The sequence below is a fragment of the Rhinolophus sinicus genome, linkage group LG16 (genome assembly GCF_036562045.2).
Source record: "Rhinolophus sinicus isolate RSC01 linkage group LG16, ASM3656204v1, whole genome shotgun sequence".
Taxonomy (NCBI): Eukaryota; Metazoa; Chordata; class Mammalia; order Chiroptera; family Rhinolophidae; genus Rhinolophus; species Rhinolophus sinicus.
In genome coordinates this window covers 14678651-14696483 of record NC_133765.1, presented here as the reverse complement: position 1 = coordinate 14696483, position 17833 = coordinate 14678651, and the positions used below count along the sequence as shown (strand labels likewise).

At 40.3% G+C, this 17833-nt stretch overlaps 1 protein-coding gene across 6 annotated transcripts in view; it reads right to left on the bottom strand.

Annotated features, from left to right (window-relative positions):
- Positions 1-3615: 3615 nt before the first annotated feature.
- The window catches only part of MSANTD2 (Myb/SANT DNA binding domain containing 2), a 29465-nt gene continuing 15247 nt past the window's right edge, over positions 3616-17833 (bottom strand). Inside the window, exons 2-5 of one of the 6 annotated variants that reach the window (XM_019710483.2) lie at positions 14359-14448; positions 10261-10360; positions 8641-8701; positions 3616-5161 (exon numbers count right to left, since the gene is read on the bottom strand). In XM_019710483.2, coding sequence (XP_019566042.1) covers positions 4309-5161; positions 8641-8701; positions 10261-10336 — 990 coding nt within the window. In that variant the 5' untranslated portion in view covers positions 10337-10360; positions 14359-14448 and the 3' untranslated portion in view covers positions 3616-4308. Of the gene's footprint in view, positions 5162-8640; positions 8702-10260; positions 10517-14358; positions 14449-17833 lie in introns of those variants that run through there. The other 5 variants (XM_019710481.2, XM_019710482.2, XM_074321613.1 and 2 more) reach the window with 5 other exon arrangements.

Sequence of the window (17833 nt, the reverse complement as noted above, 5' to 3'; positions counted from 1 at the left end):
CGGGACGTAAAGGAGGCACCGGCGTGGGGACGAGGGGACCGTGTTCATCTCTGGGCGGCGACGGGAGGGTTCGCAGCAGGTTCTCGGCGACGCCCTAAACCCAGGCTCAAGGGTCACTCGGTCTTAGGCCTCGTCCCCTGAGCTGGGGCAAGACTGGCGTGAAGACTCCTCGGGAGTTGAGCGGGAAACTGAGGAAATGAGAGCCGTGTTCCCAGCTGCTTACCTCTGCAAACAACAGCCCATGGCCTATGCTGCCTGGGGAGGAGGAGGCTGCGGGGAGACTGGACGGAGCCTCTCCGAGGCTTTATTTCCCTGTCTTCACAGTCCCCCACCTCTCCTCAGGCCCTCTCTGATCCTAATTCCCACGACTAGATCTTGTTCGCGCGAAATAATATAACCGCCCCTCTCCCGCCATCTGCGCCCCCTGGCGGCCACGGCCCCTGACGGAAGCACACGCACCTGTTCCTGCTTCTCTGTCCAAAAGCCAAAACAAAGATGCTTCAAACATCCGGGCACAGCTCAACCTCCGCGCAAAGGCCACGGAGGGCAGAAAGCATAACCACGAATTCCTGGCGCTGCCTGTTCTGAGTGGCAGTTGACGGGGAAGAAAAGCAGCCAGGCCTCCTGAATTCGTTTATTCCAAACAGTTCTGTTCTAACATTGAGTGTGTACCTTGCGCTCGTAGGGCACACAGACCCTCCGAGCTGCTTCTTCCTAGTGACTTGCCTGGCTGCTCTTCAAATACCTGCCAGGCAGTGGCTTTGAAAAATGCTTATGCAAACACTATACTACCAGTGCAAATCATGGAGTCTAATACTTGGCAGCTCAGTGGCAGCAAAGCCAACAGAAATAGAAAACTGCCAGTCTCATATCTTTATGCAGCGACCTACAAACTTGGCCTTCTGAAATAGACTGTGTGTGTGCTGATTTTGTTTTTCTGTTCTATCACACTCATATTTTTCTTGACTTTAGCCTACATTGCAAACCACCTCTTGTAAACATCTCTCCTTTGTTTCCAGACGAGGGTTAAGTCACCCCAAATAAGTAATTCCTTCCCAGAAATGCAGTCTCTTGGTTGCGTATCCCAGGAATACCAAAGCACCTACACAGGCTGTGCTCATCCTTATTAAGTGCTACTCATAAGGCAGAGCCTCAACACTCACTCTCTCTAGCTAACTTCTCCTTTAGAATTCGGACCCCAACTAATCTGCAGCATCGAAAGTAAAGCTGCAACCCAAGATCTGTAGGTGGTCAATGTTTCCAGGTGACACAAGGCCAGTCTGTTCAGGACTCTTACTGCCCTCACCCCAAAGAGTTTCCACTGTCTCCTATTCCATCCACTTCTCCTGACCCCAAGGCAGTCAAGTGGTAGAAGTTAGCAAAGCAGCTCCATTACTTCAAGTTTTGCCAAGATGTGTTTTATTCTTGTGTCAAATGAGAACATTGGCACAGATGACCTGTGAGTGACCTGGGAACTGACTGCGTAACCATGTAGTGTGCAAGAGCTAAGTTCATAGTTCCATATTGTAAGAGCCTCGCAGGTCACTAGTGTTTCTTCCAGTCATACCTCATCTTATCTGTCTTAAGTGTTTTCTAATGCTGATTCTTATCTGTGAATGTAGTGTCTCTATCCCCCTTGCATCAGTTATAAAGCTTCATGAAGATCTACATAGTCCACGTTTTGTTTTTAGCAATGCTCATGTAGTTGTCTGATACCCTGCTGTCCTCTTTTCTAGAATGTTCTGACCAAAGAGACTGTATAGTCAGTATCAGCAAGCTACCTTCTTTCCAAGTCTCCATTTCCCAATGCTTAGCTTTGTCCTCTTGCCCCTACCTCTCACCCATCCCAAGCCCAATGTGAAATCAGGGACTAGATCAGTCTTTGACGTCTTCCCCATGCTTTCACAGTGGCCTGGCAGTACCCCATTCTCAGTAATGTGAGGTGGATCTAAAACCTCTCACTCAATATCCACAAAACAGTCTGCCACAGCTAAGTACCCAACAGCAATGGAAAGTGGGATCAAGAAAAAAAAATGCACGAAGCATAATGTTAGTTTTGGGGTTGACCAGTGGCAGAGTTTTAGGGATGCCATGCAGCATTCCTGGTAATAATGCTTTTTCCTGCAGCACTCAGCACTGAATACTGTGAAATTATTGCGACAAGATGGTCAATGGAGCCTCAGCCTGTAGGACTATAATCCTAAATTCCAAAGAAGAGCAAACACATGACAATTTCCTAGGGCCCATAGCTGTAGACTGTGCCCAAGGAGAAGGGGTGCTACACTCAAACATTCCAGAATATTTATACACGTCCTTAAGTAACACGTTTTTAGCAGCTCACTTCAGTAAACAGCCAACTCCAAAAACCTAGACTCAAATGACATTAATAAAAATCATCTCAATGATTATAGGCTCTCTAGCCATTAGATAAATAAGCATCAACCAACCAAGAGGTATCAGAATGACAAAAATCACTGATTTGAGACCATTCAGGTACGGAGGAAAGAATATTTTTTTATTCATACGCAATTTTATCTTCTATAGTATAGAAAAATGGAGAGAATTGTAGCTCGTACCTAGATTTGCAGTCCATTTAAAGTAGAGCACCTGAGAGATGTGAGGGAATCACTGAAGATAAATAACCAATCTAACAAGTCCCCACCATGACACCAAGGTGATCCCTGACTACCCTACTAGTAAGCTGGCTGTTAACCAAGACTACTAACCTCTAAGTGGAGTACTAGATGACCCACAGAAATCTCTGAAAGATCTAAACGTGGTAGGTACCTGCCTAATGAACTGATCGCTCAAAATTTCCTCTCCTATGGATCACTTAAAAACTTCTTTAGATGTTTCTATTGGATCTTCTCTCCTTTTTACATGCAGTATGATGACACTGATTCTCCATTTTACTCCTTGAGAGTTGCCCCTGATTACTTAGTGTGAAAATGAATCTCATACAGGGGTGGACGGGTGGCTCAGTTGGTTAGAACGCCAGCTCTGGGCAACAGGGCTGCCGGTTCAATTCCCACATGGGCCAGCGAGCTGCACCCTCCGCAACTAGAATGAAGTCAGTGAGCGGCTGCTCAGCTCCCAGGTGGCCAGATGGCTCAGTTGGTTGGAGCACAGGCTCTCAACCACAAACTCAACCACAAGGTTGCCGGTGGGACTCCCGCAAGGGAAGGTGGGCGACGCCCCCTGCTACTAACAACAACAACTAGATCTGGAGCTGAGCTGCACCCTCCACAATTAAGATTGAAAGGACAACAACTTGACTTGGGAAAGTCCCGGAAGTACACACTGTTCTCCAAGAAAGTCTTGTTCTCCTTCCCCAATAAAGTCTTTAAAAAAAAAAAAAAAGTATCTTATACATTAATGTACTTAGGGTCAGAAGTAATATCCTAGTCATTTTTAAAAAAAAAAAAACAAAACAAAATGTCCAAAATGTCCAATGACCTTTGGTACATTCTAACAAGAAATAATGACATTGGTCAGTCAGGTGCAGAGAATAGAAGAAAGTGAAGGTATCCTGCTGTGTTTTTTTCTGTTCATTCTTGGCAGTAAGTCAGAGCACAGTCCCCATTGTCAGTGCAGCCATACTCTGTTACAAAAAGCTCAACTAGTATGCCAAGAGGCCAGGAATGACTTTAATTTTTTTTTTTTTTTAAAAAGTTTAAACGTTAACACAAACGTAAGGTTGGTACATCACAGAAACAAAGATCTTTGCAGGCAACACTGATTGGGAATAGCAAAACACTTGGTTGGTGAAAAAAATGAAACTCTAAATTATATACAATAGTAGCTAAAGGTGATATTGAAAAACAGTCTTATTTACTGTGACTCAAGATTTAACTTGCCATTATCTATTGCTTATTTATTTAGGGTTGTAAATAACACTTATATAGAGACATAGAGATGTGTAAAAATGAAACATTGTGAAAAAAATACAATTCTTCAATTTCATATGAAACTCAAAGTATAAGTTTTGTCCAATATGGAATGTACCTACATTTGTTTATATTAGGGCTCTAATATCCATTTAAAAATTATTTTTTGTTTTAAAAAAGAAACAGCTGACCCACTATGCAAGTTCGCTGTATATCTTGCTTGCTCAAAATGAGCATTTTCAGGTGAGGTCTGTTGTGTTTGCTCAAAGTCTACTGTGATTCCTTAGAAGTTGTACTGGCCCAATCGTGGAAAGAGTTTCCATGACGAGTCTGATGGCAGCATCTGGATGAGGGACAGTCTGGGCAATGAGAAGTGAGAGAAGAGGGAGATAAGAGCCCCAATCCTTATGAAGGATGACATTCAGTTGTTAAATTTTAAGGGGTATCCGATGGCTTTTTCCAGGCACTCAACTAAAGAGCCAGCGGAAAGAAAATCTCTCTCTACTTCCACAAACTTGATGTAGATGGATTTGGGGGAGACTCCGGGATCCACAATACAGTTCTGAGACAAAAACCCATTAATACCAACCCAATCTTTGCTGAAGGTTTTGGTGTTTGCTTGGAAATGTAAAAATAAGCATTGCTGCAGAGTCCTGACCTCAGCAATCCCGAGGTAGCAATAGATAATTCGGGTGGGTTCTATTTCCACCTGTAAGGAGGCTTGTGCTGAAAGGGTTTCCAAGTCAACCCGGCCCTCCTTTCCTGGGTCCAGGGAACTTGACTCCATGTGGGGTGAGGAGGGCCTCTCAATACATTCTTCATAGCCAATGGCATAAAGGCCTGGGCTTTTGGGAATGCCTCCTGGCAGCAAATACTGAACAACGTTCCCACCAGTTGGTTTGGAGTGGGCAATGGGTATCCAGTCAATTTCCATGTGCAGCTCCAGGCACCTAGCTTCACTAATAGTGATCTCTAAAAATTTGTAGTAAACATTTTTCCAGTTCATTTTCTGCACACGGGTCATAATGATCCGTCCCTCAGGCTTCTCAGAGTTGAAGTACTCCCGGAGTCGCTTGCCAAGGGGCACCTGGGAGCTGATCTCAGCATAATGGTAGCGGATATCCTCTTTCCAACGGGTGTTATAACCAATTCCAAAAATGGCCAGTTTATTAGAAAGATGAAGCCTTGAAAAGTCTGTCCAGCTCTGAAACAGTTCCCATTTCAACTGTACTGATTCCAAAATCTGAACAATATTCTGCATGATGTCTCTCTTCCTAGAAAGAAAAGTGAAAGTCAAATTCCTCAGGTGTTTTGATCAGCACTGTTCAACAAAATTTTCTGTAATGATGGAAATACTCCATATCTGTGTTGTCCAATATGGTAGCCATTAGCACTTAAAATGAGGCTAGTGTGAGATATTAAATTTTCAATTATAATTTGAAATTATGTTTAAATAAACACATGTGACTCGTGGCTACCATATTGGACAGTACAAGTCTAGATAATCATAGTATTAAATCTGAGAAACACCGTCTCCCCTGCAGGAAGGTTCTAGAAATTGATAAACTGCTTTCCATTATTTATACAGTCTGGCTGTATTAATCTTAGTAACTATTGATACATAAGACCCGAGGACTTCAGAAACCCAAGGATCACAAATTTTTTAAAGTGGCTGTTATAATGTGCATGATGGACTTCAAACCTAAGTACCAAAAGCAGGCGAAGGATGCTATACTCAGAAAGGTATCCAGTCTCACTTAAAATAATGAACAGCTTAATTTCTAACCGGGAAAGTCTGAAAGTTTAATAATTTTGGCCCATACATGCTTGCTGTAGGAAAATAGATGACTGATTATCAGCAATAACCTGATAAAAGACAAAATGACATTTTTTCTATTTGTCTGAAATTCATTACTACTATCAAATTTAAAAGAACTGTTTAACACAGAATTAAGACCCAAGAATTCAGTTAAAAAAGGTCCATATTAGGCTTGGCTTTTAAGAGAAAAATTCAAGATAATGAGATTTTGAGACTATTCTAGAAAATATTTTATAAAGGGAAGTAAAGGTAAAGAAATCTCGATTTTGATTTAGACAGTTAACAGTGTAAGAACAGAAAATGCAGGAAATTCTTGTTACACATGCTGCTTAACTCATATAATTGTAACTGATACCTCACGGTGATAGATAGATAGATAGATAGATAGATAGATAGATAGATAGATAGATAGATAAATTACAAGTTTGCTTTTCAGGTATGCCAAAACTGATACTGGAAGACTGAAGTTTGTTAAATATTAACTTAGCAACAAACTATCACCCTCTACATCAATCACAGACTTAAGCTACAAAAATACTCAACTACCACTCACATACAATCAAATGTATGCAAGGAAGAGGGTAGATGCGCTGGTTACCTAACAGCTTCTTGGAAGGACAGAGAGACCCTGGAAACTTCCTAGTTGATGCTCAAATGTTCCAGGGGGGAAGCTTTTGGGACAAACTGGGGGATCTTCCACACAGTCATTCTCAGTTTGTCCTTTTACTCTCCTTGACTTTCTTTGTCAGATGACAAAGAGCTCACATTTTGTTACCAGCTGCTTCTTGGAGCCAAAAACTGTCCTGGATTTATCCTCTACCCTTTAGTTTGTCTTGAAAGTTTCTCAAATATCAGGATGGCCATCTACATGAAATCACTGCATTCCGGGTGGCTTGTCCCTCTTCGCGAAGGACACAAAGGCACTTGATTGCTCTTCTAATATTTATACTGTGGTGCTTGTGAGGCTAAGGAAGATACAGGACCATGTTTCTGCATGGGTCAGTGCTTTAAAGAGAAATAGCCACCATCCTTCCGTGTCCTCCTTTGAAGCATTTCACTGATCTCAAGGAGGACTAAGCTAAGGAGCTGGGACGGAGCGCAGAGATATTTCTTGTTTTGCTCAATGGTGTATCACAATGCCTGCCACACAGCAGGTACTTCATATGTAAGTGTTGAATAAATGAGTAGAATAGGTGACTCTTCTCTATGGATGAAGGATGGTGTTTTACTATAGGTTATGTCAGCTCGTTCAGGTTGGTCCCCCCTGTAACACACCTACAGAGAAAGAATACCAATGCCCAAATGCATTATTTTACTCAGCACTACCACAGCCCCAAATCATCAGTAAAGAACAGCGCTGAGGAAACTGTTGCACTGCAAAATCAACTGCCTGTTAGGAACTTCTATAACATTTCTCATCTTGCGATCTGAAACCTGGGGAAGGAGCAGCACAGGCTGAATATTTCTGCAGAGCCTGTCAGTTTCCTGCCCTGCTGATCTGACCTCAGCCTGAAGCTCCCTGGGCTTAAGACTCATTGTCAGCTTTTCAAAGCCATGGGGCACAATGAGAACTAGACCCAGTTATTGAAACGGTCCTTGAAAACTGTCATATTTCCTGACGTTCCAACCAGAGGAAAAGTTTGCATAGTTTGAGGTTGGTGACACCAATTCTGTGAAGTTTGAGTTCATCCCCAGTTACATTAACAGGGTCCCGAGTGGTTAAAGGGAGAAATGGGACATTTTAGTGAAAGAGACGATGGCCTCTTTGGAGAATAGGAATCCGAAGGTATAGGCTTGTAATAACTCATTTTTGAAAATACTCATCAAAGTTTCCCTTCCTTTGGGGATATTTTGATGTCACAATTTAAAAAGAGACCTACCTCCCAACAAGAGATGGCCTCAAACTTACTGATCAGAGTCACAAACTTCTTTTTTGAGGAGTAGGAAATGGTTACAATTTGGGGGAACAATTCTTGATCCCTAAACTTTCACCCTCGCCCCAGACATGGAATCAGCTGACATTGGGAATTCTTTGGTTCCAGAGATACTCTGAAAAAGGAACAAGCATTTTAAAGGGGTGTTGGTGGTGGTGGAGGTTTGCTGAATGACAACCACTGACAGTGTTGCTTCATTACGTGGCTTATTATTTATCACAGTCCTCTCCACCTGACTCTGCCTTTTTATTTTTCCTCCACCATCTCTCAAGCATCAGGATTACCTGCGTTGCGTGACGTATACCAGAATAAGTGGGTGCTATTACTGCTCCAAGCTTACCAGGTGAAAAAAATGGTGGTCCTCACATTCCTCCATGTTTATCTTTTAATATATTCTCCTCGATAATTAAATTTAATCAGAGATTTACTTAAAGTTATTTAAAAGAACTGAAAACATAATATATCTGGAAACTCAAAGAGACCTGTGATGTTCTTATAAAAGAGATACTGCTAAACTCTCAGGGAGAAGATAGGTGACACGAGCCCGTGGAAGGATCCTGGTTCTCGACCTTTTCAGTCTTTCCTCCAGTAACTGCTTCCTTTCCCACATGTATAAATAGGTCATCGAAGAGCTTGCTTTTTGATTCCCCAAATGTGATATTATTCTAGAAATTTAAGTATCCCTCTAGCCCTTCTATCATTTCACTTAACCCCAGATAAACTCAGGGACCTGTGACTCGTCTTTCTTATTTAAATATCCACATATCTCTATCCACACACAGTGCACCACAAACACGCTTGTTTTCACATAACGTACATATTTCTTCTTCTTGTATACAAAATTCTCAACGTTTTAGGTTAACCACTGGGAAACTTATGCTAAGAAGATGAGGACAAATGACTAGACATGCTTCCTCAGTGAAATGGTTGAGGAAGCACCTTCCCAACCATCGTTAAACTTAGACAAATACACTTTGTAAAAGGTGAGGCATCTACTTACTGTGCTTCTTCAGAAGATTCTTGTTTTATTTTTAATGTTCTCTTTGTGACAGGTATTTCATCTGAAAAACAGTTTTTGAAACAAATCATATTTTCCTAAGTGGTGGAATACATTTATGTAGATACATAGCTATAAGTTTACTGTTCATTCCATATTTTCCAATTTGAGGACTTAATTCTAGTTTCAATGCCAGATTTATAAATATAACTCTTACATAATGAGATGCATACATTTATATGCAAGATCAGAAACCAGCTCTGTAAGTATAAAATTCTTCAAGGTCACCATTAAATTTCTAGCTAGCAGCTTAAAGCTTAATTTCACTGCAAATGTGATTTTTAAAGAAACAAGAATGAAAATAATTCTGTGCTATTTAGATTTTCTAGGTAGGTTTTTACATAGCAATTATTCCCCCAATATCAGGATCAACAGACTCTGCATGTTATTTTCCCCAAAAGGTTTGGGTGGCTTAACTTTTTACAGCAAAACCAGAGTTATGGGATTCCAAAGTAATGTAGGCCTTATTACTGTTTTGAAATTAAGAGGGAGTGATCACTTAGCATCTGCTTTTTTTCCTTCTAATCTTTAAGTCTCTCTCTTACATCGTGTTAGTCTTAACAGTTTTATAGCCTCTTTCTTCTCTCCCTCTCTTCCAATATTTGAGAGGTTATTTAAAAAAAATAGCATTTATAAGAAGCATTAACATTTAATCTTCATCCTGTTTCTTTTGAATTAGCATTTCTCCGTCAGCAGGAATTCTGTAACACAATGTCCCTGGATGTGTATCTTGAGCTGGGAAGCACAATGACAGTGCCAGTCCTCCTCTACTTCCTTGGGGTGGCCTGAGAACCCCACTGGGGAGTAACAACATTTACTTATAAGTGAATACTCAGCACACAAACTACTATTAATGCACAGTGGCTAGAGCAGAAACTTGATTAGTACTCCTAATTCATGAAAATCAAAATCGGAGCATTTGCTACGAAAAGCAACTACATATACTCTTTTATTAGGCCACACAAGTTGAGATTTGATGGCCGCGAGTTTTATTTTCCATTTTTAAGGTTAAGACTGGATAAATCACTGTAGCTATTGCTGGGATGGGATCCTTTACAAAGTTTGAAGGAGTATGATCATTGATAAAGCTCAACTGTGAGCCCTTTTCAAGATAAACCAAAGCTTCCCTTCATTTTTTTGTTCAGATTGCAGTCTGGGAGAGGACGTTTTCCAAATCACAAACAGAAAAGAAAAAGGATTTGGGATGAAGGAAGAAAAAGATATAGTTACATCTATAGCAGTTGAGCCAAGAGTCAGTGCTCGTGGCAGCATCTTAGAACTAGGAGGTACAGGATATTTGAAATGGCATAGGATTTTGTCACCGAGCTTCCTGTGTAGCTCAGAATGACGAATTCTGTGTCTTTAGGTTTGCTGGTACCCATATCACCAAACGACCAACACTGAGCACTCGTGGGCAGTTGAAGGTAAAACCAAGGATGCCCAGAGTGCCCCCCAGACGGGCTCTGCCTTGTGCGGACCCGGGCATCGGTCCCAGTCCCAGTGCACACAGAAAGGTATATGTACACACACACACGAGTAGCATACACATGTCAGCTTTCTTACCCAATTCCTGATCTGTTGGGTAGCCATGGAGATCCTGACTGTGGTTTCCCCAGTCCTCCTGTGAATACTCCTCCATAGTGCTGCCATCTGACTCCAGCTCCTGGTACAAGCCACTACTGTTAATAAGTACAGGCTGGCAGGGCTGAGCATCCCATCCTCCCTGACCAAACACCTGTTCCAACTGTTCAAATGTGTAACTGCTCTTTCTTTTCCCAACACCATGTTCTTTCACCCGACTGTAACACCTGCGAAGGGTCTAAGACACAAAGTCTTTTGTTATTCCTTTAAAGCTGTACTTCCTCTTCCAGGTACGGACCACAGATATTAATTACTATTAGACAGACATAGACAGACAAACATAGACACATTGTTACAGGAATGCTAGATTTCAAATTCATTATTATATTAGAAAAAATACTAATTTAGCATTTACTCAAACATGTTATAATTCAAACAATTATTTTGCAATTAATTATCCATTAAACAAGAAACATTACAACATTATTGCATATACCCCATACACGTTTATGCCCCCTCCCCCACTTCAAAAGAAAATGGGGGGGAAAAAAACAAAAACAAAAAAATAACAAGAAAACAAGAAATACCAGCCAGCCAATAGGATGCACACCTGCCACAGAAGAGAAAGAGCTGCTGTTGTGCCAGAATTTAGAAAAAGGGAGGAAGGAAGACAGAAAGAAGAATTCCCAAAGCAAAGAATATCACCTTCCTTACTCTCGATTAAGAAGGAATACGGGATAAAATCAATTGCCTAAACGAATCAGCTAGTAAAACATACTACTTACATAGTCCATATTCCTTACTAACTCATTCTGTCTTTGGGAAAGTTGCTAAAAGAGGTCAAATCAATAACGCTACAGATTCCCAGTCTCAAACATCCGTTATCAAGAAACAATACACTCGGGGCAGCCAGTTAGCTCAGTTGGTTAGAGCCCGGTGCTCCTAACAAGGTTGCGGGTTCGATCCCCACATGGGCCACTGTGAGCTGCACCTTCCACAACCAGACTGAAACAACTACTTGACTTGGAGCTGATGGGTCTTGGAAAAACACACTTACAATAAATAAAAGTTAAAAAAAAAAAAAAAGACACAACACACTAATACCTACGTCTAAAAATGAGCCAATAAAACTAGTCTATTTTCCAGCTCAAACTGCCAGCTAAACCAATTTCACCTCTCTTTCTGCCTCATGGCACACAGCAAATAAATATCATTATGCAAGTTCAAAGATAAAACCTGGATAATTTTATTATCTTGCACAACCCTTCAATTTTCTTCATGATCTTCTAAGGCATATTTCTGATTACTAGCCCAGTTTCCTTAGTTTAATGGTACATCTTATTCCATCTTACATGATATTTCAAAAGATAAATGAAGGACTTAGTCCCAGCTTCCAAATTTAGTTTAGTTACACTGAGTCTCTATTCCGTCTCTGCCTTCTGTTGCTCCTTCTACTCTAGTGGGTTCTACTTGGAATTTTCTGGAGACAAGACCCTTTTTCTCACGTAGCTCCCGAATGCTTTCTAATCTAACTGTGCAAAACCAGTTCACCTAAGATGTCATGTGTATGCATTATCCAGATTATGAATTTCTCCTGAGATTATTTTCCGTAAGATATCACTTGTTCTCACCAAATGAAAATAACTCAAAAATCTTTATAGCGCCTCTGTGAAAGCTCAGTATCTTTAAATCACAGTTGACAAACCACAAGAAGACAGTCTCTTAAATACTTTGTGGATCTGTCCCTTGATGCCAGAAATCCAGATGGGCAAAGGAACAATAAATGTATGACACATATGATGATCTTCCTCAGACATAAAGAGAGCAGTGAATAGCATCACCCTGTCCATCCTAAAACCAGCCAGCCTACCCCCTGCATAAGCACCTTCCTCATTTTCCCTCTTGAAATCTCTTCTGGTGCCTTAATTGACGCCTTAAAGAATGAAGGCAGATATTACACTCTTTAAAACACTCTTTAAAAGTACTCCTTCCTTCTCTTTGTAAAGGATAGTCACAAGTACCTAACACTAAACTTTCTAGAACAAATCAGAAATGAATTTGGGATATGTGTTGTCAGCAGCCCTTCCAATGGAAGGAGACAAATGCTGGCAGCAGACCTCATTGGACTTTCTACAAACCCCCCTTTCCCAGTGCCCTCTGCCCTCCTGGCAGGGATTGGAACTGGAATTGCAAACATCTCCTGCCAATTTATTTTTATCTCACAATGTCTAGCTGCTGCCTCCAAGAACACCCCAACCCCTCTTTTCGACTCCTCCAAGGACCGTAAATGGAGAGTCCCAGCCGTGTCCCTTTCACCCCTGCAAGGCCATAAATAGAGCTGGAAAGCATGCCACTGCTCACAGCTGACTGGCTGCCTTAGAGAAGAGCCCTCAGCACACAATGGACCCAGTCAGCTCTGTCACTGAGGGTCTTCTCAGAAGTCAAGGAATACAACTAAATTCCTTTGAAGAAAGGTGCCACACTTCTCAAGATGGAGGCATAAGCAAAGCCACCACACTCTGACAATACACATGGTGGGAAACCACAGAAAAGATTTACTTCCTTTGAAACCACCAAATTGAGCTTATGATTTCACTTGGCTTATGTCACTGTGAATAAGAAAACTAGTAACATCCAATGGTTTTAGATATGGAAGAACAGTCAGATGATATATTTTATATTTCTTTGTAGTGTACATGTGTAATACACTTTAATAGTTAACATGCTGATTATGTAAAATATCTTGGGGGTCTGAAGGAAAAATACATGGTAATCTTATATCCATATGATAAAATCTGATGTAATGAAATAATGTTAAAAAGATTTCCAAATTGATTTTTACTCTCTGAAAACATCAATACACGAGGTACCTTCTGGGTTCAGTAAAGACCACACATTCAAGGAGAGGCTGTTTACATAGGACACATTAATTAACTAAGATAAAAAAAAAAAAGAAAGAACTCAAACATCAGCTTGACTGCTACTGTAAGAAAACACTGGGATTTAAACTAGAGGGACTTTAGAAATAGATAAAAAGGACATACGGACACCTTCCAATTCTCATCACCCATAATAAATCAGACAGGTTACACTTTCCACACTCTGAATGATTCACCAAAGCTTATAATTAAATAATTGTGTGTCCAACAGTCCTAAATAAGCTCATTTTAAATCTGAAATTAAGATAAGGCTCCAGCTTTGAGGAAAAACGAGTCTCACTTCCCACTTTGGAGGCTGCACCAAACCCAACAAGAACCTCAGTTGAGCTTTTCTTGGAGAACCATTTCCTATTTCCTGCTCAGCACAAAAACCTTGCTTCCCTTCCTTCTTCCTTTATCTCACTCATCTTCGAAATTTATAGTAACTTACACTCTAGCATTTTTTAAAACATTAAGATCTCAGGGGGAAAGAATTGGCTTAAAATTATTAAAGACTGTTCATTCACAATTAAGACCACTTTCCTTATTGTGAGAAATTTCCATGGTAAATCGAGGTTACTGTCTCCTCTGTGGGGGAAGAGCTGTGAGATATACTGCACCTTGAATGAGGTCCCAGGGATAGAGATCAGAAGGAGTCCAGAAAATCCGGATAGAAGAACTAAAGTGTAGGTAACAAATTGATTAGGTGATCAAATCAGAGTTCATAGGTATTTGATTTGGAAGAAATGCCAGGTGAATGCTTACTAAAGCCACCGTGCCAAGTGCTTCATGACTACAAAAGAACCAAAGAAAAGACTCGAAAGATGTCCCATTACCAAAGCAGGGAGAAAAATGATGGCTGACTACTGACAATTTATAGACAGAGGGCAAGTTTTGCCCAAGTTTTTAAGATTAGAGTGAAAAGAAATGAGAGAATAAAGATGACATTCATTGTGGATGAATGTAAGGGGAGTCTACGGGGAGGGGGGGGCAGGTAAACAAAGGCAGGAGTTTTAGATGGGCAGGATTGGGGGGTTCAACGGCAGCGATGCAGAGAAAGACCCAGGGTTACAGTACACGTAACATTAAATACAGTGCACAACGCAGCTATCTTGCCAAAGTAAGTAAATCCAGTATTGGGTTGTATAAGCAGAGGAATCACATGTAAGCTATGAAGGTGGCTCTTCCTCTCTATTCAGCACCGGTGAGGCCACAGCTGGAGCACAGCATTCAGTTCTGGGCATCGAACCAGCTACAAGAGAGGGAAATTGTAGAGTTCAGAAAAGGGCAAATAATATAATGAAAGGCTTGGAAAATAAGATCTGTAAGTACGCCAGTGGTTTCATCAAAGCCCTTTCTGACATTATATAAGCTACTTTGGGGATAAAAAAAAAAAAAAAGTTTCTTTTGCGTCCGTGTCCTCCAATCCCTCCTTTGACTGTCAGAAAGTGGGAAGAACTGAATCCTTCCGTGGAATGTACGGCAAGGTAGGAAGCAAACTCAGCAAATCACATGGGCACGTGCCAACCAATTCTGCTACCGGCTCAATCATTTTCTCAAAATTTGCCCCATTTCATAGAATCGTAAAATAAGCACCATGACAAAACCACTGTTCTAACGCGTGGGACAGGGTGGTAACGGGAGGAATAGAAATAAGGCATCATAGCTATATAAACGTGTTGTGTAGAAAACACTGGCATGATCAGTCTAAGATGTCAGATGAAACAATAAAGTCCAACTGCAGGGAGGAGAGTTTGGTTATAACAGCAGGAAACAATGTTATAAGAAAAAACAACCAGTGAAACAGATTTTCAAATGCAGTTGTCAAACTGGCCATACTAGAAATGGATTGCATAGTTTATCTTAACCATCTGCCAACTAAATATGATAAATTTGAGGTTCTTTGAACCCAAACGATTAAATAAAGAATACACTCATTTGCAAACAAAGTCTTCAAAATCACATATTATATTCCATAAGCGAGGGGAGAAATTACATTGGGAGCAAGTCTCCAGGGACTGATGGTTTATAAAAGTGCTGAAAACAATACCTCAGCTTAAGCAGATGTGTATTTTGAAACAAAACAAAACAAAAAAAGTCTTTGTTAAATTAGCTTCTTCCTTTAAACTAAATTACTGCTTTATTTTAACTGTTACAACTCGTTGCTCTTAGTTAATTGAGGCAATAAAACAACACGGAGTTTATTTCAGTATCTTTAAGGAAGACTCAAAATTTCTTTAGTTTTGTTTTCTTACTGTGAGCACAAAGGTAGGAAGAAAAAAACAACACCTGAAATAAACACATTTCTGCAAGCAGTAAGAGGATATTAAGAATATACATAGTATAAATTGCTGGATATATATACACACAGAGAGAGATGTACCTAGTGGTTAGGAAGCCATCTAAGGCAAAAATCCATCTGGGGGCCAACAGAGAACTTTCACTACCTACTTTCTTAGGTTTCCTATAACTAAAATGTGGCAAACTGACTTGCCAATAACCTAAACCCTTTAAAACCAAACAAACAAAACCACAATAAAACAAAAATACAGCATTTGTTTTACACTCCCCCAGTTCTTAAAGCAAATGGAAGATCTATTCTTAAATTTTCCTGTTCTTTTTTCTCTCCAGAGCAGAGGTTCTCAATTTTTTTGGGTCATAGATCCTCTCCGCAGAAAATTGCACATACAAAACTGTTCCCTACAGTTTCAAGGGGAACATGGACTCTCTGAAGAGCCTATATGTTACTAAGAACTTCAGATTTTTAAAAAAAACTGCTCTATACCGTGTGGTTATTTCTTCCATAAAAGAATATAACAAGTATTAGTCAGAAACCCTAAAACAAGGTAGACTTAATGCAAGCCTTAGGTTTTGCAAGAAATTCTAACGATTGGGACACCCAGTTTAAGTACAATTTGTTCAGTTTACTCAGCATTCTGCCCATTTAGATAAAGCAGCATTAAATATTTCCTTTAAGAGGTAAATTAGCCAAGTTCCCGTTTTTTGAAAGACTCATACAAGGATGTCAATTCACTCTTTACAAAAATATAGCATTCTCTATTTCTTGGGGAAGAAACCTTTTTCTGAAGTGCACTTAAGCAATATTAAATGATTCATAAGTTATGCTGATTATGTTTCAATTGTATCACATAGTACTTGATCATTATCTGATTAACTTAGTGATATAGAATCTAGATAAATTTCCTAAGGCAACAACTTGAAAAAGGGAAATTCATACATCTGGAAGCAAGTACGTTAATGTAAGTAAGTCTTGACCACTTTCCTTTGTAGTTGCAATGCCAAATATCTTTCATAAAACTTTCTGTAATATACTGATTGACGGGAGGGGCGGGCGGGGAGCTGCCCAAGGCTCTAATGGCAAACCAGGTTCCAACCTCCAAAACATTATGGAAGTTTTGAGTAGAAAAGAACCTTCAAGACCATCTAGTCCAACTTCCTCCCTTTACAAATGTGGAGTCAAGACCCCAAGACAAGTATGTCTTCAGAAGGGATTTGGCATATAAAAATTACCAAATGCCACCCACAAAACGTTGTTCCCAAAGAGAGCTATTCTGCTAGCCTGTGAGCTCCATGAGTAGGGGTTACATCTGCCTTGTTCACTGCTTCCCTGAGCCCTGCATACTGCCTATCACATAAGTCCTGTTCAACATATTAAGTAAATGAATTAAGGTAATTTAAAAGTAGTAACTCACTAGCAAGAAGATCAAATTTTTCTTAGCAAAGAAAATCAATAATTCCAAGGTGGGAAGGGCTCCTAAAATATTGAATAAAAGCAGGAACAGAAAAGAGCCTACAACGTAATAGATACAGCTATAATTAGCAAAGCAAATTAGTATCTCCGTAACAGAAGAGGGCTAATGGCAGAGGACGAGGCTGTTTTAAAAGTATCTGCCGGTCGGATTGCAGATTGGTGCAGCCACTATGGAAAACAGTATGGAGGTATCTCAAAAATCTGAAAATGGAACTACCTTATGATCCAGCAATTCCACTCCTAGGTATCTATCCGGAGAAATCCAAAACTCTAATTCAAAAATCTTTATGCACTCCTATGTTTATTGCAGCACTATACACAATAGCCAAGACATGGAAACAACCAAAATGCCCATCAGTAGATGACTGGATTAAGAAACTGTGGTACATTTATACAATGGAGTATTACACAGCCATAAAGAAGAAAGAAATCTTACCATTTGCCATGATATGGATGGACCTAGAAAACATTATGCTAAGTGAAATAAGTCAGACAAAGAAAGACAAATACCGTATGATCTCACTTATATGCGAATCTAAAGAAAAGAATAAGTGAATGAACTAATCAGAGACAGTTTGGGAGACATAGAGGAAAAACTGAGGGTTGCTAGATGGGCGGGGGGTGGGGATAAGGGGGAAGGTGAGGGGATTAGAAAACAGTCGGTAACCACAAGATGGCCACGGGGTTTTGAAAATTAATTTGGGGAATGTAATCAATGTTGTAAAGATTTTGTAGGGTATCCGATGGACACGTGTCCCATTTGGGAGACCACCTCAGGGATGATGCAGATGCCTGATCTCTGCACTGTACACCTGACGCTGAACAATAATGAATGCCAACTATAATTTTATATATATATATGTAT